At 37.1% G+C, this 21275-nt stretch overlaps 1 protein-coding gene across 1 annotated transcript in view; it reads left to right on the top strand.

Moving 5' to 3' along the window:
* Positions 1-21275, top strand: part of LOC121321263 (disks large homolog 2-like) — a 78386-nt gene that overhangs the window by 23722 nt on the left and 33389 nt on the right. Inside the window, exons 3-11 of the mRNA XM_041260164.1 lie at positions 425-475; positions 1882-2006; positions 3636-3805; positions 6154-6290; positions 6821-6965; positions 7100-7265; positions 11043-11102; positions 12565-12724; positions 16224-16285. Of these exons, the coding sequence (XP_041116098.1) occupies positions 425-475; positions 1882-2006; positions 3636-3805; positions 6154-6290; positions 6821-6965; positions 7100-7265; positions 11043-11102; positions 12565-12724; positions 16224-16285 (1076 nt within the window). The remainder of the gene's footprint in view (positions 1-424; positions 476-1881; positions 2007-3635; positions 3806-6153; positions 6291-6820; positions 6966-7099; positions 7266-11042; positions 11103-12564; positions 12725-16223; positions 16286-21275) is intronic.

Here is a 21275-nt window from a genome sequence, read left to right as displayed (position 1 = left end):
TGCGTGTGTGTGTGTGTGTGCAACAGCAACGCAGTGCATGGATTTCCATTATTAAGTGGCATTGATTGAAGCTCATTACATTTCTATATGCTTTGGTGAAGCCTCTGTGATTTTTGATGCCTTGGGGATAATTAGCAAGTCATTCTTGAAATTCACATCATCATTATTAAATTACTTTGGTTCTTTAAAAGCATTAATAGCAAAGAAACATATTCTATCTTCCTTAAAACTAATTGTGCTCTGAACCAGGTGCTCAGTACATTTGCATATGATACACTTCAAACTGGTCTGCATGCAGTTTGCAACGATTGTGACAGACGCAACACTTTAGTACATCTACCCCTGTGTGTTTTAACAGTGAGATTTTTACAGATATATGTTTCAGACTTAAGGTCTAACTTGAAAATGTATTTTTCTCCTTCAGGTAAATGGAACAGAAATTGAATATGAATTTGAAGAAATCATGCTGGAAAGGGTAAGTGAAAAACAAAAATGATATGACAAGTTCTAACAGCTGTTTCATAAATGAATGAATGTTAGCAAGACTAGCGTTACGTTTTTTTTAAAAGCTGCTGTTACCTCTAGACCTAATTACAATATAAAATATGAGCAGGTTATTCTGAAAGTTACATATGGACGGTAATGCACGTGTTCACAGTTCATTTGCATGCATTACTACACTGTTGCAGTAACAGGGATTGTCTTTTAATTTAATTCTGTGAAGCTGTACTGCTTGACCTTTTGAACTCATGGCTGCTTAATGTTCTTCTGCGGCTCTCTGGTTGGATGATAATCTCAAATTAATGGAAAACAACCATTTACATGTCCCTAGCTAGCCTTCTGACAGTTGCATAACTTCTGCATAACCATAAGACACTATGCAAGCATGTATTGGTTTAATGATCTAAACAGTGATGGATGTTAACTGTGTTCTCAAGCTCTTGTATTTATTGACTCTCTTGTTAACCCTTTGTTAGCAGTAATAGTGGAGCTCACATGGAAGGTGGAAAGAGGTGCATATGCACCCTGCATACACAAATGTAGTTAGTGTATAATCTAAAACAAAAAAGGACACCAAACTAGTTTATTTTATTACTTAAACAGTTGTTGGTTTGAAGTGCCAGTCATTTTTTAAATATTGTATTTGTTTATTAAAATAAATAAATAAATAAATAAATACATGTCTTATTTAAATGCTATCAACAATAAATGCCTTACTTAAATGCCAACACAAATATAAACTACAAAAAGAATGAATATATATATATATATATATATATATATATATATATATATATATACACACATATATATACACATATATATATATATATATATATATGTTATGTATATATATATATATATATATATATATAATATATATATATATATATATACACTTATGCTTTAATAGGAAGGTACATTGTGCATAAGAAAGCAGCTTCAGTCTTTTCATTAAAATAAATAATAAAATAATTAAAGAGAATGTCAATCCAAATGGTGCCATTATCAAGTCTTGACTGATATCATTTTATTGAGAAGAACACAATGCACAAGTATCTTAAATGACTGCTGATTTGCAGATACATGGAGAATAACAGCTGTGGCAGAGTCACTTATAACTGGACCTCAGTTTTAATTCTCATCCAAAGGATGAAGCACAAGGAGGTTAAGTGACTTGCTCAGGGTTTGCACACAGTGAGCGTGAGCTGGGATTGAACCCAGAACCTCCTGGTAACACACCCCTTTCTTTCACTGCTGAACCACCAAGCCTCCCTGATATACTACTCATATGTTTCCTGTGGTTGGACCGTGATAAACATCTGAGTCAGATGTATGAAGCATCCGCTGTTTGGAAATATTTACATTCTTGTTTCACAGGGTAACTCAGGGCTGGGATTTAGTATTGCTGGAGGCATAGACAACCCTCACATTGGAGATGACCCTGGCATATTTATTACAAAAATTATACCCGGTGGAGCTGCTGCAGAAGACGGGCGACTCAGGTACTTATGCTTGAGTGTATAATCAATGGGGGATGCCTGCATTCCCATATGTACCTAAAGTGTGTGACAGTGTGTATACAGCACGTGTTGTGGGCTCTAGCATTGAGTAACTGTTTCAAGTGGATTTTTCATAATCTGCCATGCATTCATTCAAATCCAGTGAAGGAAGAGGGCCAAGCACACTTTTGCCGATTTTTTTTTCATATGAATTTGTTCAATTTAAGTTTAAACTTTCATTCTTTTCTATACATGGTACTTGTTACATAAACATAATACTGTATGATTAACCATGCATGGAGCACTGTGTTTATTTCTCTCATAAGGGTGGCTGTAGACAGCGCTCTCAAATATTCATGGAGTATCCTTTATTATTATTATTATTATTATTATTATTATTATTATTATTATTATTATTATTATTATTATTAAATAGTGCTGTTTTTCAGATAAATGGAGTTTAGCTTTATGATCACTGGGACTTTTGCAGAACAGTGGCTTTGGCTGCATGATGCATTTGTCTTCTGTACCAAGCACTTGAAGAATGTAATCACATTAGGAGACATTATACAGAAGGCTGTATAATCAGATTGTATGTGACATGGCTCTCTGTCCCTTTTCTTGCATGGGTTGATGAACTGAACTTAATGAAGAAAGACCAGCTGTCACTGTTGTAATTCTTCCTATTACGAGAACCCAGACACAGAAGAGAAGTATTTTATAACCCATAGTTTCACTCTTTCATCTACACTTAGTCAGCCCTACAGTGAAGGGACTGAGCTTGCAACCATTCCCAGAGGTGGGCCAGTTTGCTGCTATTACTCTTTCTAGCCTCACTCTAAAACCAAACGATCATCATTCAGTTACCGTACACTTAGCAGGGACTTTAAACTGTAAACAGGCTGACATAAAGGTGATTTAATGAAGTAATTACTTGATTATGGTTAACTTCCCTTCCCTGAATTTTATATGCATAACAACACTTGACATATAAAATGTGCTGCACCAGCTGGTGAATGTGATATTTGTGCTCTGCTGCAGGCTTCATTGGTTTTTTAAATTAAAAATATGCTTTTCGTTATGATGTTTGTCAGTTGTGTGTTTGCATGCTTTCGAAGGCGTTCTTTTAAGACTTGAATCCTGGCTGAGGAGCAACGTGGACACATTGGTGATATCCTGTTGAGGCAAAACCAATGGCCTGCCTGCTGTCAATTAAGCACAACACCAAGTTAATCAACGAAGAGCAGGGATATTAACCCTGGCCAATCTCTTCCTGAACTTTAATGCCCCCAAGCGTGGAGACCAGGTTCCTCTGGAAGCAAGTGTGCTTGTTCCTGGATCTTGGCAATGGCATATAAAATGAGCAGATTGTGTCAGTTATATAGAACATCACCTCTTCTGTTCCCTAGCGTTGCTTAACGTCTTAACTCCTACTCCATACTCGGTGTCCATGTGCCGTAACACATAGCACGACCGGTCTGACATGGTCTTTAGCCGGCAGTGACTCTTGTTCATTGGTAAGCAGGTCGGTATTTATTGTTTCTTGTCAGACCTGGAGGCTCTGTGGAGGCTGCGTGAAGGCAGGGATGTTGGCAATGACCTTTTAACACAGCAGTTCTTCTTCTCATGCAGAGTCAATGACTGTATCCTGCGGGTGAACGATGCCGATGTTTCTGAAGTCTCTCACAGTAAAGCCGTGGAAGCCCTCAAAGTGGCGGGCTCAATCGTACGGCTGTACGTGCGCAGGAGAAGACCCATGCTAGAGACAGTCATTGAAATCAAACTCATTAAAGGACCAAAAGGTAACCCTTTGTCATATCTTAAATCCTACACAGTCTTGCTCCTTTATTTTGAAGCAAATTCTGACTTCCTGAGAGAAAAAAACATGTTCTTGCTAGTGGTTTCTTGCTGTTTATTTCTGTTGATATTTATTTATCTCTGAAAGTGGCATTTGCTTGTCTTACATATTCATGTAAAGATTGTCTTTTTACATGTTTAATATGAATGTTAAATGTTTTAGAAGGCACACATCCTTTTTAAAAAGTTAATTAAAAAACACTGAGGCCAATTGTACCCCTTTAAGTTTATCTATGTTTACCTAGTAATTCTGCATTTTTGTCATGCTTTTCCCTTAGTTCTACCAAGCATGTACCTTACTTTACCTTGTTTTTTTTTGTTGTTTTTTTTAATATGTTTCACTGTACCTCTCTGGGCTTTACAGCCCTTAACTATGCTTGAACATGTTTTCACTGTGCTTTATTACACTTTGCTATGGTTTTACTCCAGCAACAGGAGGTACTGTAATGTGTACTTTATTATATATAGTTTTACAAAACCAGCCTCCTCAACATGTAATCACCATATTATTGAAGATCAGTGTAATGCATCTGTCATCTTTGATACCTCATAACACTAGGTAAAAATTCCATTTAGCTGCAGAGGAAAATCAAATTCAGTACGTGCATAGAAACCATTAGCATTTATACTTGTGCAGTACAAGAAATTGTGTTTGCTAATTCAGAATACCAGTTCCGTACATATGGAATTATGTGTCATGGAACATATCAATCAGGATTTGCCAACTGCAAAACAATTACGTGCTTGAGTAAGATTTACAGGGAAGGGCAGGTTGAGGGTTATTTTTCCAAGCATTTTTATTTTGCATTCTGCCTTGTTAACAGTCATCATGATCATTTCAAGGACTAATGCTGGAGTATGTAAATGGAACGAGCTCTTTCAAACAGAACCCATTTTCCAGTACAGTATATTGAGTTTCTGTATCTCAGAAAACTTTTAAAAAAGAGGGCAAAGCCTGGTTGTATTTCACACCATCACACGATGTAATATTGGATCACACTTCACGATGCTGCCTATCTGTTCAACCTTTCCCACTTTTCAAATCAAATTGTTTGTATCCAGTAAGTGTATAACATTACTTTTGGCAACCAATTTGATAGTATGTGTTATTTTCTGCTTCTAGATCAGGGGCCTCCAACACTGGTCCTGGGGAGCCATAGGGTCTTCTGGTTTTCATTTCAACCAAGCTCTGTTACTTAATGGAACCAATTATTGGCTTAGTCCAGATTAACATGTGTTCCAGATCTTTAGCCATTGATGACGTTAAGACACCTATAAAACCTGCAGGATATGGGCTCCCCAGGACCTGGGTTGGAGACTCCTGTTCTAGGTTTATCTGCTGTGGCAGGCGATAACAAAATACTCAACTTAATAGCATTGGTAATATGGAAAAGGTTGTATTGCCACCATAAACTTAGAAACTTCAACTACATAGTAATAGGGGGAGGACTGAAATGCTGCTTAGGAAAAACATTTTTTCAGGTCTCCCCATTATCCTTCCGTGCCACCCCACAACAAATTATACATGATTTGATATGCAGCATAGTTTAAAAATGGATTCACAGTTTAAATTCAAGGCACGTAAAAGTATCTTGGATGCATTATTTAGACTGCAGATAAATGAGAATAATAAAAATGTGTAAATTGTGGTCCTGAGCAAATGTTTTATGTTTCAACTGCTAAAAAAAAAAAAAAAAAAAAATCTGTTATTTGCATACAGTTTTTAAATATCTTATTAGTAGAAAAATAACTTAACCATACCTCACATTAACTTTCTTGATAGCCCTTGTATTTGATTGAGAATCTTACACAACCTCATAGGGGTGCGTGCAGTCCTTCAAGGTTTGTGCAATTCTTTCTTTATACACTATTGATTGCTACCTACTGTACAGTACTGAGCTAAAAGCAGAGTGCATCTTGTCTTGGATGGATTTCAGCTCTTTTTCCCTTGCTGTAATTATTCCCTTTGTAACAAACAAGCAAAAATACAGCAAGGCTGCCTTTGTGGGCTGTTCTTATTAAAGCCAGCAGAAGCCAGACTAACTGTGTGGTTGTTTGTTGCAAACATGATTAAATTAATATGTATCTCTGATAAGGCAAAGGTTACAGAACCCAGTAAGCACAACATGTATTTCCTTGGTTTGTCTAGATACAATTAATTACATGCTCTTGATCTGATAGTGTCACTTGATCACGTGATAGTTGTGTCACTGTTGACAGATCTCCATAGTTTGCTATACCGTACTTGTGTGCTGACTCTAATCAAATAGCTTCCCTGCTTTTGTTTTCCCAGGGCTGGGGTTTAGTATCGCAGGAGGAGTAGGGAACCAACACATCCCTGGAGACAACAGTATTTACGTGACCAAAATCATAGACGGTGGGGCAGCACAGAAAGACGGGAGGTTACAAGTTGGAGACAGGCTACTTATGGTAAGATGAAGTATTGCATTTCCTGTCTCTGCAGCCATACACGACTTTAAAATTACTGATATTGTATCAACTGTCAGAATTATCTAGCTTAGAAGCAGTGATGTCTGCAGTACATTACAGACTTGTTCATGGAAGTGATAATGTCTGCAATGCATTACAGAAATATCCAGCAAGGCAGAAAGAAAATTGAAAACAGCCATTAGCCTCTTGCTTATTCTTCTGCTTCTGTAAATGGGCCTTTTCATCAAGGCAAATTTAACAGAAACTTAAAAAAATATTATCCATTGATTTCTGTCCTTTATAGAGCCCACCTCTAATTTATTGCAAGCCTGGCATTAACTGAATTACCTTTGTCCTGCTTTGATCAGAAATATATTTTTTAAAATAAATAATACAGTACATTTTAAAATATGCTGGATTTCTGCAGATCCTTTAGTGTGTGCAGCAAATAAAATGTTTTATGTGCTCTTAACAATCATTAAACATGCAAAGGCTTTCAAACAGGTTGTTTTAATTTGCATCTGATGTAGGTTAACAACTACAGTTTAGAAGAAGTGAGCCACGAGGAGGCTGTGGCGATACTGAAAAACACATCAGATGTCGTCTATCTGAAAGTTGGAAAGCCTACCAGCGTTTACTTAACAGACCCTTACGGACAACCAGATCTCACACATTGTAAGTATCTTCTGATATGCACAAGAGTTTCCTAATTGTAAGTCTGCGTGTTCATGAGAGCTATGCGGTGAGGAAACATGAATTGTGAAAAAGCTAAAGGTATCTGAAATTGTCCATCTTTCTTGGCTGTACAGCTTTCTCTCCAACAATGGAAAATCATATCTCCTCGCCCGGCAACAATGGCACTCTGGAGTACAACGCCACTCTTCCTCCCATTTCACCAGGGAGGTACTCCCCCATTCCCAAACACATGCTCGGAGAGGAGGATATTAACAGGTTGGATGGTTTTTCATTCTTACGGTAATTACTTTCTTATTTTTATTGAAGATACAGCACTGCTCACAGGTATGTGTCTGATAGGAGAAAATGCAAACCTTGTTATCGAGCATTGCCTGAGACATTTGTTTTGTTTGTTTGTTTGTTTGTCTGGCTGTCACACCTTCTAACCGCAGGGAGGAACAACAGCAGGATAGAAATCGATGGCAAGCCTACCAGGGCCTTGCTTAGTAACTATTTTTACAGTTATATTTATATATATATATATATATATATATATATATATATATATATATATATATATAAACTGAATATACCTTTATATATAAGTTGAATGAACATTTTTAACGAAATGGTTAAAATGTGTTCATTGTAAAGCACCTCAGTGGAATTTAGGGATCCTGTTTGTGAATGTATGGTATGTAATTACACGGCAAGAAGCCGGTATGGAGCACCTGTGATGTGGTTAAATATCTTTTTTCGTGTTAAAATAATTGTCATTTGTAAATTTCTGTCTGGGGCACGGCTCTTTTTTGAAATAGGGATACGGATTAGTGATGTTGTTCTGACGTATGAACTTCACCAGGTCTGCAATGAGTTGCTTCTGCACTCTCACATTACTGTACCTGCTCTTCTTGGCTCGGTACTTACATTTATATCTGCCCAGGAGGCTCTTAAATACAAGCTTGTCTTATATTAGGTTACTGTTTAATCACAGCTGTCTAAATGTAGTCACACTTGTAAAAGTTTGCCATGGTACGATGGCAGTCTTTTTCAATGATAATAAAACACATTTATGCACTGCATTTTTTTTTTTTTTTGCTTTTTTTTTAACCATAATATTCCATGATAAACTTTTATAGAGGAAAAACAAACCAAACAAAGTGAACATTATCAGAAAGCATGAAACATATAAACAGTGCACCAAACTTCAGAGGGCACACTAAAAGCACAAAGTCAAATAAAATAAAAAAAGGATGAATTTGCCAGGCTGATTTACACAGGAAAATGCCCATCCATCATGGCAAAAAAAAAAAAAAAAAAAAAACAGACAGGCAGCTTACCTCACTACGGCACACAGTATGTAAGCCACAGCTGCCACTGCTTGTGTCCTGATAGGTCACTGCTTCATGTTGCTTCCACCATGTGATGATGGTTTCATAGTCCAGGTGAAAAGATACAGTATGCTGTGTTGTCATGGTTTCAGGATTGCAGGGGTTGCAAAGCATTTAATACAGGGTTGTAGGAGGCTCAAGGGATAACTCGCTCATACCCTATATATGGAGTCCTGTAGTTATTGAGGAGGATGGCTTCCAACTCAGCACCCCGTGAATATTTGCTCTGTTGCGTTAAATAGAAAAAAAAAATGATTCACCATTAGAACTCTCAACAAACATTTGTTATATTATTATTATTATGATTGCTATTCTCTGTATTCAAAAGTCTTATATTTTAACCTGACCAAAAACCAGCATCGCATGTTGTATAAATAACATCTATAATCAGCAGTAGGTGCTTGGCTTCTTTCTTTGTCAAAATACATGAAAGTTACTGAAAACCCATTAATACAAGAATCACGCTGCAGCAGCAGTATGTTGTTATCCTGTACTTAACAACGTAGACAGGGCTGCATGGGACTGAGGCTGAACTGCCATCTCAGCTTGTCATCATGCATTACAATGCATGAACAACACAGCCATTCAAGAGCAAGGGCTCTCTCTGCACTGTGGAACCCTGCTTAAGGACATGTAGCAGTAAGTGGAAGTATTCTTTGTCTTTCCCGGGGTTTGGAATGGAAGATTACGTTTCTCATTTTTCTGTTGTACAACAGCAGTATCATTAAACAAAAAGCTGGGACATGCTTCTTGGTTTAATTCACATTGATGAAACTGTGATTATCGCGTTTATCGGCAGTGCAAAGCTTGTTAATATATGTATGCTATGCTTTTGATCGTTACAAGACCATGGTTAGTTATCATTAATGACTCATTACGAATTCCCCTTCAGTTCTGATTTATTATGCACAGAAACAGATTATTTTTTTTTTTTTGCAGAATGGTCAGACATTATTAAAAGAAGCTATGCAAATTTTCCATAAAGTGATGAGGGTGAGATAAACTTTAAGAGGAAAAAAAAAAAACTTTTTCTCCTGATAAGGTTATTAACATAACTAGGCAAAAGAACTGTGCAATACACTTTAAAAATGATCAGTCGAAAATCCTCACTGTAATTAAAATAGGTATTGGAAGTGATATACTATAATATACCATTGATATGACCTATTTTATTTAAATAACAGTTTTTATGCATCAGATACAGTTTTAAATCCATTAACCTTTTCTAGTGTTTTAAAACAGCACTCAATAACATGGAGATCACACTTTATTTTATTGATAAAACCCGAATTTGAAAAAATGCATCAAGGCTTTATGACCAGGGCCCGATAATAAAAATGGTATCTTTTTAAATCTAATCTGTACGGTACAGGAATAAACCCATGAATATAAACAACCTTTTCAGTCTGTTGCTTATGCTGTTTTTTTTTCATTCTGTAACTTTCTTTTGTTTTTGGTGACCTACAAGTAAATGTGCAAAAGAAAAAGAAAAGAGGTGGTGTTTGAATCAGAAGATGATCCGGACAAGACAGAGGTTAATAAACCACAGGCTAAGTCATTAAGGGGATGGAAACGCGGGCCATTGAAAAGGGATTTTATACTAAAGCTTTGGGATTTTTTTCAAGGAAGAAGTAATTTATTTTAAAGCCATGCTAGCTGCACTCAACCCTTTAACCCAGTTACTGAATGATTTCAGGAGTTCAGTTTCCAATGAGTACGGTACTACAATTCAGTATAAAATTCTGTCAACTTCACTGTAAGTTTCTTAGCAGTTTTACCTCGGTATATGATTGAGTGTCATTGAAGTTATGGATGAATTGAAGCCACACATTATACTATACTTCACTTAAACATGTTACCGTTCACAAGGAATTCAATTAGGAATAGCAAGACAAGTTTAATAAGAAAGGATTCAGATATCTGGGTAGTCATATAAATAACATTTGTCTTTGATAGGAGGTGTTTGTGCAGAGTTGTTGTGCTGTCTACATGTACAGTATGTTACTGTGTTCTTGGTTTACCAATTCATAACATACTGTGTGCATATCAGGGTTTGTTTGTGCTTTATCATATTGGGTACAGTAGTGAGATAATTGTGTTGATGTTTTTTGGGTTGTAATGGAAGTCGCTTAATGTAAACCAGGTTTTATGTCCAACCAGATTGGAGTTTACAGCCTGGGTTTAGTGTTTGTCTTCGATTGCTGTTTACAGCCTGGGTTTAAAATGTTTGTCTTCGATTGCTGTTTACAGCCTGGGTTTAGTGTTTGTCTTCGATTGCTGTTTACAGCCTGGGTTTAGTGTTTGTCTTCGATTGCTGTTTACAGCCTGGGTTTAGTGTTTGTCTTCGATTGCTGTTTACAGCCTGGTTTTAGTGTTTGTCTTCGATTGCTGTTTACAGCCTGGGTTTAGTGTTTGTTTTCGATTGCTGTTTACAGCCTGGGTTTAAAGTGTTTGTCTTCGATTGCTGTTTTGTCTAAATGTGATTATTAATATTATGTGTAATCTTCTGTTGTAATGCTGCTTCATGGATTGTTTTAAGCATCAGTGACAGTGTCTGTTTGTGGTAGCTGTGCAGTTTCCAATTTTGCATGCGTGCTAAGAATCTCTTGACCTTGTGCAAAGTTTGCTTTGGATGTCTAATAGGACTGAAAGTTACAGCAGGTTTCTGTTTTTCTTTTTCAATTAGAAATGCCTCATTAGATGAAGCTGACAGTCACAAGTTTGATTCCCAGCACTTCCAGTTGAGGTGAGATCACAAACAGCAGGCTGCTCTTGCGAATATCTGGATCCTGCCAATGCGGTGTTAGCAATGCTTTATTAAAAATGAGTGCTGCTGGCCCTTGGGGACGAGCAAAATAATATTTAAAATGAACATCCCAATAGGAGGCTGATGCTGAATCTAAAGTGGGGGAAGAAAAGTATTAGTATGTTGTTTCTCTAATGTGATTTCTACAGGTTCTCCGAATGCTGCTCTATGTGCAAGCTTGATTATGTTATCCCATAATAATCTTTCTGCAATTACCTGCATCCACCTGCCTGCCGTTCAGGCCTCAAGAACAGAAAGTGCCTAATCATACACTGGTGGATGGTTTCTGATGAGGGACAGGTTTAGATCACAGGAATTCATTTCATTTGCCAAAGCAAGGCTTTCGGAGCAGAAAAGCAAGTGCAGTGAGACCCACTCGGTCACCCAGCCACTTACACCTGCGTTCAGTCTCACTGCTGCCTTCATATAAGGCTTGACCCGCTTAGTTATTTCCCCTTTGATGTGAAGTGAACCGCATCCTAACTGCAGTATCCATTACTGAAGCTCCTCGCTGCTTAGGGAGAGCGTGGCAGTGGTTTTTATCTGAAATTAATATTTTGATTTTGAAGGCATGGGCTTTATAATAGCTTTCCCTGCTCATTTCGCAGTCATTTTGTATTTTACTGTGCTTTTTCGCTTGCTGAAACAACTACTGATCTTTACTATGGTTTATCAAGGTATGTGTAAGGTGTGTGGAGAGGAGCTTTCTTACTCATACGGGTCCTTCTACTCAGAAATGGGCATTTATTAAAGCTGTTTGAATATAAAGCCATATATTGAAACATTTAATAAAGCATTTTTTCTATCTGTTTGAAAAAAGTAACCCTCCTTATATCCATCCTTTGTATTACTCTATGATCCAGACATTTTGACATGTATTTATTTATTCATGGATTTATTTGAATAATGGATTTGTTTTGTTTTTTACAATACAGAATTTTTTCTGCACAAAATCACTCCATCCCTTTTTCTTGTGTAGTCTGTATTAATTACAGGTGATGATGGGACAGAAAAGCACCACTAGTGAAGAGTGTTCAAACAAAAAATATATATTTTACCACTAATTACTAAGAACTACATTAAATCTTTTATTTTCTTTTTTTTGCTTTACTTTTTTGTTACCTGTATTAGTTAAAAAAAAAAAAAAAAAAAAAAAAAAAAACGTTCTAAGAATTACTTAGAAATCTATACATTTTTCAAATCTCCTGAATTAACAGGTATAAAAATGACTAGAACAGTATCTCTAATTATTCTCAACATAGTAATATAGCTGTTATGCTACTAATAACATATTATTTTGCTATTATTAGTTAGTATGTTAAATTTTAAGTTTATTTTTTCTTTGACTGTACCTCTTCTTAATTGCTAACTTGTTTCTATGCTCTTCTTTCTATATCACCAGGCCTCCTGAGCCCGTTTACAGCACTGTGAACAAACTGTGTGACAAACCACCTTCTCCACGACACTATTCCCCTCTTGAATGTGATAAAAGCCTCCTTCACTCCATTCCTTTCCCTCACTATCACATAGGCCTGCTCCCTGACTCTGAGATAACCAGGTACTGACCACACTGCTTTCTGCACCGCTTCTCTTTCAGTCCCCTTTGCATTGTGTGTGTGTGTGTACATGCTGTATAATATCAATGTGTGCAGGGTATCAATAAGGCACTTGACATTACACCAACAATGCTTTATGCTTGTCTTTCTTCATATTACAGTCATTTAAAAAAAATAAAGTAAATCATCCCGGACCATTATTTTGTTTGGGAAAATCAAACCCCCAACAACCATTAAAAATGTACTGGGGCAAAACAGAGTAAAACAGAATCAAACCCTATTCATAAAGCTTATACTCATGAGTCATTTAAAAAATGCTCTATTATAGTATGGTTTGTTTTTGTGATAAAATACAGTTTGACATGCATGATACTATTCTAGGCTGTTATTGGCTTCCTTAACTAAAGTCTAGAACAGTTTAACATTTTTTTTTCCTATAATAATTAACCAATTGCCCTTTATTTAAACCATGCTTGATCATTTTTAAACAGGCATGGTTTATTATGTGTGGGAAAAAAAAAAAAAAAAGCTTTGCATACAAAGTAGCAATGCTGTGAGATGATTTTTCAACATGAATAAGTTATAAAGGAGCTAAAAACTTCAATTTGGTAAAACATCATTTGAACCCCAGGGTCTTGTTCATTAGTTTGTTTGTGAATTAATTCCTTTAAACCGCATCCTTGCCCAATCACCCGATCCCCTCCATAACTTTCATGGCTGTTTGAGCATGAAAACTCAATTGCATGTACTTATCGCTCTGCTTTTTAATTAGTGTATGTTAATTGTATGTTAAAATGAGTCTGTGCAGCTGGAGAATATTTGATATGCTATGTCAAGAACAAGGGGTGTCTAACATCATTTTATACCATTAGGGTACAGTATTTAGTACCCACATTTCTCCAGCTCAGAGAATCTGTTACAATGCCTTACTGTAGACTTCAAAATGGGTTTCATTTCTCCATTCTTGTCCGGCCTCTGTTTAAATTTTAATTCCTCAGTTTGCAGACGAATAATATTAAAATATTTTTTTGATAAATTCTATCTGGTTTGGCATGAGAACCTCAACTGTATGAATTGACGTGAATGTTGGGTTTTTACATCTATGACTCACAGAAGGCAAGTTATTTTTGTGTCTCAACGTAAAGACAGTCTGTGTTCTTGACCAAGTATGAGTTATAATAAAAATCAATTGATACAGGAATACAGAGGTTATGAGTGCAGTGTGCATGTTGTGACCTAATTCAGTTGGTTGGTTTCTCTTGTTTCCATGATACAGTGTAGAAGGGTTATGAGTCAGTCAGTCCAACTCGTGGTGTTTGTATACCCCTGTTCTAGAATCCAGCTTTGATATACAGAATATACAGTGCAGGACAAGCTTCCCCAGCCCTTGTTAATGGATTGGGGTTATATTGATTGAATTTCTTTTTCAACAAATGAGGATATATACTATAAATGACTCTGTCCCCTCTATTCTACTGTACATCCTTTATTCCAAGAGTAATGTTGTAGTACTCGCAGAATCAGAACAAATTAATGCAAATCAATGTTATTGTCATTGGCATTTATATTGTTCATACTTACTACACAGTCTTACAAATAAAATCAGGAAGAATGTATATACTGCTTAAGTTCCTGTTATGTTTTGCACACATCCCAAAAGTTTGTAAATACAAAACAGGAGGGATAATAGATTGATGTAGTGGCTGGGCATTTACGATACATCCAAAGATCATCTGTCTCTTTTGTCGGCAGTATATGTGCGACAATAAACTGATAGTAGTTTATCACTGCCAGCTCTCAATGACTGAAGCTTGGATGCAGTTTTAATGAACAGGTTTGATGGCGGCAGAGGGTGTTCATAAGCTTGCATTAACACTTGAAGGACGATGAGACGATTCGTCATCCTGAAAGGCACGGGTGGCTTTGAAATCTCAATTCTACAAGCCTACAAAGCAGGCTTTTTCTTTCCTCTCAAAAACAGCCACAAAGACAAAATATGGGTATTTATTATTTTATTTTTTACAACAAAGATATTTCATTTTAACAAACCTTTTTCTTTCATTCTGAACTATGCCTTTCCTTGCATTGATGGACTGTGGCAGGATTTGCTGTGACTGTTCCTTGGTGCGCCTGCGATTTAGACCATTCCTGGACAAGACTTGTTTACTGTACATGTGTAAAACAGCAGCTTTTTGTTTGTTATAATGAAGGATTCTGGTAATTGGTTACATCTGAGTGGTCACTGGACAATAATTAGATTTTTTTTAATAAAGGATGTTTTAAAATAACATGCTATAAATTCCGAATTGTGAGTTCCAGGACCTTTGTGGTATAGCTTACCTGCATAAAAAGTCAAATTTTCTACCCGCTACTTAAATAAATAATCATATTCCAACCGTTACCTGCTTTTATGTTATGCACCCCACCACCACCTTTAAAAAGAACTGGGTCCAAAATAATTGTTAGCATTTTCTTTGTAGGAAAGGGTGACACTCAGCAGGTCAATTGAAAGAGAGGATTGCAAAGACCTCTGGGAACGTGAAATGGGCCTGAACGTGCAGAATATACGCTATGCACTGTGCTTCAGTTGAACCAATTTACAATTAGAATTTAGATCCTTTATTCATGTATTTTTTTTTATTCCCCTGAGGTGATCCCTCTAACAAAAAGCACTGGCACCTTCTGGTAATTCAATTAGAATTTAGAAGGCTTTGCTTTTCTAAACATTTTGCTCCAGTGAACTGTGAAATAATAAAACCATGCCCTTAACCTTTTTTGCCAGATTACAAAAGTTTGAAGGCAATGTGTACAATTTGTAGGATTATTGTAAAGCTGTTCTAACTTTTTTTTTGTTCTCAGTGGAAAACCAATTATTATTTATGACTCAAGGATCCTTTTATTCATACATACAACATCACATTTTCATGTAACATCCTATTAAAACCTGATAGTTGAGAATGAGCCTACAGTATGCATTACTGTCCGAATTTAAGTGGCCTCCCTGCTCAGTCACATTCCACAGAAATTCTGTAGGGGGGGCTCTTGAATGAGCAGTCAGTGTCAGCTTACGTCATTAATACTCACACACAATATCCCTGTAAATGACGTTTGTCAACTAATTACACTTGATTATCGAATACTGCTAAAACTCATTGCTAAAATTCACTGTGAAAAAAAAAATAGTAACTGTTGGTAACTTATCATTTGTTTCAATTGCTGTCTGAAGACAGTCACTGAAAGTCTTGATCTGCATGAAAGTGACTCTAATACAGTAACTGTCCAATTCATGCTTTGTGGATGTCTCTTTACCTCAGACCTCAAACTAGATGTTAGTATTTTGTCAAAAGTGCCAGAACAACATTGACATTTTATACAAGAGTGTGGAAGGGTTTGGGTATTCACTGCCACGGGAGACAGAAAAGTGTATTTACAAACACCGCACAGGGTGCCCAGTTTTATTTATTTATTTGTGTATTTTTCCAGTGATTTATTTTACCCCGCATAGGGTGCTGTTGTCCGTGGCCTGAATACCAGCAATAGTAGACAGGTCCACAGAAATACCCACAGGTAAACAGGCTCGCTGGAGGGTTCACAGGTGCAATACACATTCACACCTTGTCGCCTGTGTTTTTTAATCTTGCAGTCTCATTAATTAATGTTTGCGGGTCCCACTCATTGGTACAATATACGAAAGGAACAGTATGGAAGAATTGTCATCTGCAAATAAAGCCATTTTCATTGGGGAATACTTCACTTTATTGGTAGTATTACATCTTTAACAGTACAACATAGTCTGCAGAGTAATGCAAAATAACCCTAATCTATTCCTGAATGCACTCATTTCTATGATTTATTTATTATTGTTTAAATTTTTTTGTTTTCAGAGCGCCGCCAATATTTCCCTAAAGTCAGCCATCCCATCTCCCTGCTGTTGCTCCCTGCCTATTGATTTGTACAAACAGCTCCCACAAATACGATTGCATATTGAATAGAGCCCTTTGATGTGTGAAGGGTCCGCTGCATGAAGCACATGGACCTCATGGGAGAAAACGTATATTGAGCTGTGAAGAAATGAGAGCTGGCAACGATTGCCATCCTTTTAAATTGCAGGAAAAGGTTTCAGCTACTGAAATGTCATCCTTAAATAAAAAGGTTTGGCCATTAACAATTAGTGATTTATATACATGTCCTCTAATTTATGTTCTCTTGCGTAAGTAACCCCAAAATGAAGAGCAGTTCTTGAAGGGCTTCCTAACCAGCACAAAGAACCCATGTGAATCACTGAATACATACATCCTGCTATTCCAAAAAGAATAGAGTACTGTCTGAAAACTAAATTTAGGAATATGCAGCACATATTTCTAGCATCCAATCAAATAGCAAGTGACAGGTCTAGCAAATGCAGCTCTGCTAGGATTGACATGCAGCATTCTATAGATTGTTCAACCTGCACAGTTTATTTTTGGTAAGATTCTACAAGTACAGTAGCAGGCTACCTGTATCGCTCTGAACACTGGCTTTAAGATTTATATCCCTTTGGTCTGGAAAGGCAGGGAATCTGATGTCTGCTGGGATTATGTATTTAAGGGGTAAATTAAAAAAAAAAAGTCTGGATGAAACTAGGCCATTCAAGCCCATCATTTAACGTCAAAATAGGTTTCATTGCGCACATATCTTGCACTGTAGGCTGGAATGAGATGCCTTTCAGAGATAACACCTTTTATTCAACACTGGAATGTTTCGTTTAAGATGAGAGCATTAGGAGTGTGGTAGCAAGTGGGAATAGGTGGATTGTTGATGCAAAATGATGCCTTTTGCCTCCTGTTGAACGATTTGGTTCTGGACCAGGTAGGCACGGATACAGTATTGATAAGCTCTGATGTCTGTTAGGCGCCGTTAAGAAATGCATTCTGCTGGTTTCTGTCTAGTCCCTTGTGGGTACCATCATAGCTATCTTTAATCAGCACTTTTGGTGACAGTATGGCAGGTAACATGTTCTTTAACATGTTAGCTGCTCTTCTCAGATGAATTGATGCTTACATGATCTGCTTATTATTGCATTATTAAGACAACAAGGAATCAAGTAGACCTCATACATGTTGTTGAATTCCTGGAGTTAGACTGTGGTGGTCCATAACCAGTCAGCAAGGATTGTTATTTATGTCAGCTAATAGCTCTGTGACCAACATGTTCATGCTAAGAAATCACTCCTGTTGTACACGGCTAGTCAGGCATGTGTTTTACAGGGGGCTGTGTGGTTGTCAAGTCATTTTGCTTTACAATTAGGAACATTTTAGAATGCCCATAGTAACTAATGAGGGAGAGAAAGCAGTACACTTAAGCATCTCATTTCAGGCTCATTTTCACTGTGCGGTGTTGGACTGTACTTTTGTTCTGCTATCTAATGAACCATTCAAAAGGCGAGCTACCAGGGTGAATTTTCTTCGATCAACTGTATCAGCACTAATAGACAATTTGTTCATGTGTTTTCCAAGCATGACAGTGATGTCTGAAAGGAGCACTACAGCTGCTGCCCATCAGAAAGCCCGCACCTCACAGTATTCTGACTTTCCGAAATGTATTCACAATAAACAGGGACATTCCAGTAAATGCAATGTAGTCCTAGGCGTAAAATGACTTTATGAATATTGCATACAGTGCGTTCTGAATTTTCCATCCACAATTGTATTTGTCTTCCAGTGTGAAGAGATAGTTCAGTGACCACCTGTAAGCCTGCAGAATCGTTCAGTTGAAGACCACTTGTATAGAGCCTCCTTAGACCAGGGATCCAGAAATTACAGGTTGGCAGCTACTACTGCCAATGTGAAAATAGTCTGACACCTCTGCCATCTAAGGAAGCGCTACTTGTTGGCATAGTTGGTAGGAGATTATAATTCTAGCTGCTTGATAGCGGGCAGTGTACAGTTTTAACATCAACTTTTTTGTTTTACTGTTACATATATAGGATCCTTAACAGACAGCTTTTAAGATGACATTGCAGTTAATTTAGCAACTGGCGGCTCTGTCTGTTCTAGTCTTCTACAGAATATTCCCTGTTTCACAGTGCATAGGGGAATGACAGCTAGCAGTACTATAATCATAAGAATGTCACTCCCTCTGCTGCTGGCTCTCAGTAAGACCTTTGAGATAATGAGAGGGGCGTCTCAGGCTGCCTGTAGCTCGCGGGGTGCGAGGGCAAGCACGCACTGCACTGTTTACTTGAAAAGGTCAAACCTTTTTACATTTTAAGGCTGGATGTCTATTGTATCTACTGTACACACAGCTCTCTTCCCGTGAATAGATATAACCAAGTACACTACTGTGGAGTTGCTGATATTAGAGGAGAACACAATGGACCAGCCTATAACATTAACCCATTAACATTTTATAGGTAATACTATTGAGCTGTTACCATATGGTCACAGTATTAATTATTATTATTATTATTATTATTATTATTATTATTATTATTATTATTATTATTATTATTATTATTATTAGTTTATTTAGCAGCCGTCTTTATCCAAGGCAACTTAGAGACTAGGGTGTGTGAACTATGCATCAGCTGCAGTTACAACAACGTCTCACCCGAAAGACGGAGCACAAGGAGGTTAAGTGACTTGCTCAAGATCACGAGTCAGGATTTGAACCGGGGACCTATTGATAAAGACTAAAGTAGTTTTCAAGGCATTTCTAACAACTCATAGTAATTGCTTGTTATTCTTTTTTTAATTTTTTATTTTTCATTTTACATCGTTAGGATTGGTTTGAATATTTTGTGTAATGCATTTATCCAACAATGGCATCAGCATTGCAATTTCAGTCTCAAGTCTAATGCAGATGCAATTAAACAAAAGGTTAATGATTCTATATGGCTGATAGCAGTAAATGCACATTGACATTTGCATGTGGTCTCAGCTTACCTAAACAAGTACATAACAATAAAAAAGCAATCCTAACAGGATGTCCAAAGATGATCCATTCCAGGTAATGTATACATACATAGCACTAGCAAACTACTGTAGAATCAGGGTTTAGTGCTGATGACTCTATGACAGTCTTGAGTGAAACACTGTGAAAACCAATGAGCCAGACCTGGAAGGGTCCTTGTGTCTCATCAAGCCTATTTATTCACACTCACTCAGGCCTTGCAGCACTCGGTTCTGACTGTGAATTGAGGGCGCCCTCTGGTGGGCTCTTCATTCAACAGCTATGTATATATACATATTTTTTTTTTCTGGAACCTTTTTTTCTTTGTATTTATTTTGAAATGTATATTCAACATGATTTCTGCTTGGTCGGTTCGATGGAATGGGGCTTTGTGACAAGTTCTGCTGACGCTGGTTGACGAATGACAGTCTTATTTTCCCTTTAAATTCAGGTGACTATAAAGTTTTTGACAAGCAGAGTAATTGATTGTGTAACAAAGTGACAGTGCAGATGGGTACCATAAGACAGCCGATTTATGTGATGTGGTTAAAAATTTCCATCTGGATTTTAGCCTCAGTAAACTCTGCTACTGTGTGTGTGTGTGTGTGTGTGTGTGTGTGTGTGTGTGTGTGTGTGTGTGTGTGTGTGTGTGTGTATGTATATATATATATTTGAAGCAATGACTTTATCTGTGAACTCACCTCTTGCCTTCTTTCTTTCCAGCCTGAGATTTAAATATTTTTACCTGTCCCTAATAGCTCATGCTCATGGGATTCACCAAATTACTCATCTCTGTACTTTCTCCAGTGCATTTATTTATTTATTTAGTTGATGAAAGCCGGACACAGTATTCTAGGGCTTAGGTAAGTTCTAGCATAATTATGTAATTAACTATGGAACAAACATTGATACTAATATCTCTGTTACGAATGGAACTGTTATTACTCTCTAGTGCTAAAAAGTAAACCGGATATGTTATTCCATCTTGAGAGAGCTGTATTTCTCTATTGGATCACCACAGCAGACAACACACTATGCTCCCAGACACCCAATATTCTCGTTATATAGATACACAGGAAGACAGAAACATGCAGAAGCTTTTGTTTTAGTTCTCATTCCAGTTCTGGTTTGTGATGAAAGGTTGTTTTGTTCTTTTACTCCCCGTTTTCTTTAAGCTCTATGGAACAACATGGTCTATTAATAGTGTGCGACCTGATTGGAAGCAGTGAACACATGTATCTGTCAGAAGTAGGGTACTCGCTCGGCAGGGTGGGATGCTTGAGATAAAACAGCAGCCAATTTATTGTAGTTGCACAAATAAGGACACTGGTGACAAGAGTTCTCTTTTGTTGTTTCTAATCTTGGAGATGGCAATGGAGATCTGCTGAAAGGGCCCTCCAGCAACAAACAGTTAAACAAAGACCTGTGGGAAACAAGTTTTCTCACCACTGATTTCCATGAATCTTTCATTATTTTGTATTTAGAGTGCCCAATTATTCTACCTCTGTTTTTGTTCCCAATTTAGAATGTCCAATTAGTTTGCTTCACCACAGCGTCCTCTTATCCCACTGCCAAGCCAGCCCTTTCTTTACACCCACAAGCTCAATAGCAGATGTCAGCGAGCTAG

The sequence above is a fragment of the Polyodon spathula genome, chromosome 9 (genome assembly GCF_017654505.1).
Source record: "Polyodon spathula isolate WHYD16114869_AA chromosome 9, ASM1765450v1, whole genome shotgun sequence".
NCBI classification, from domain to species: Eukaryota; Metazoa; Chordata; class Actinopteri; order Acipenseriformes; family Polyodontidae; genus Polyodon; species Polyodon spathula.
Note: the sequence above shows the minus strand (reverse complement) of the source record. Positions and strands in the feature narration are given on the sequence as shown.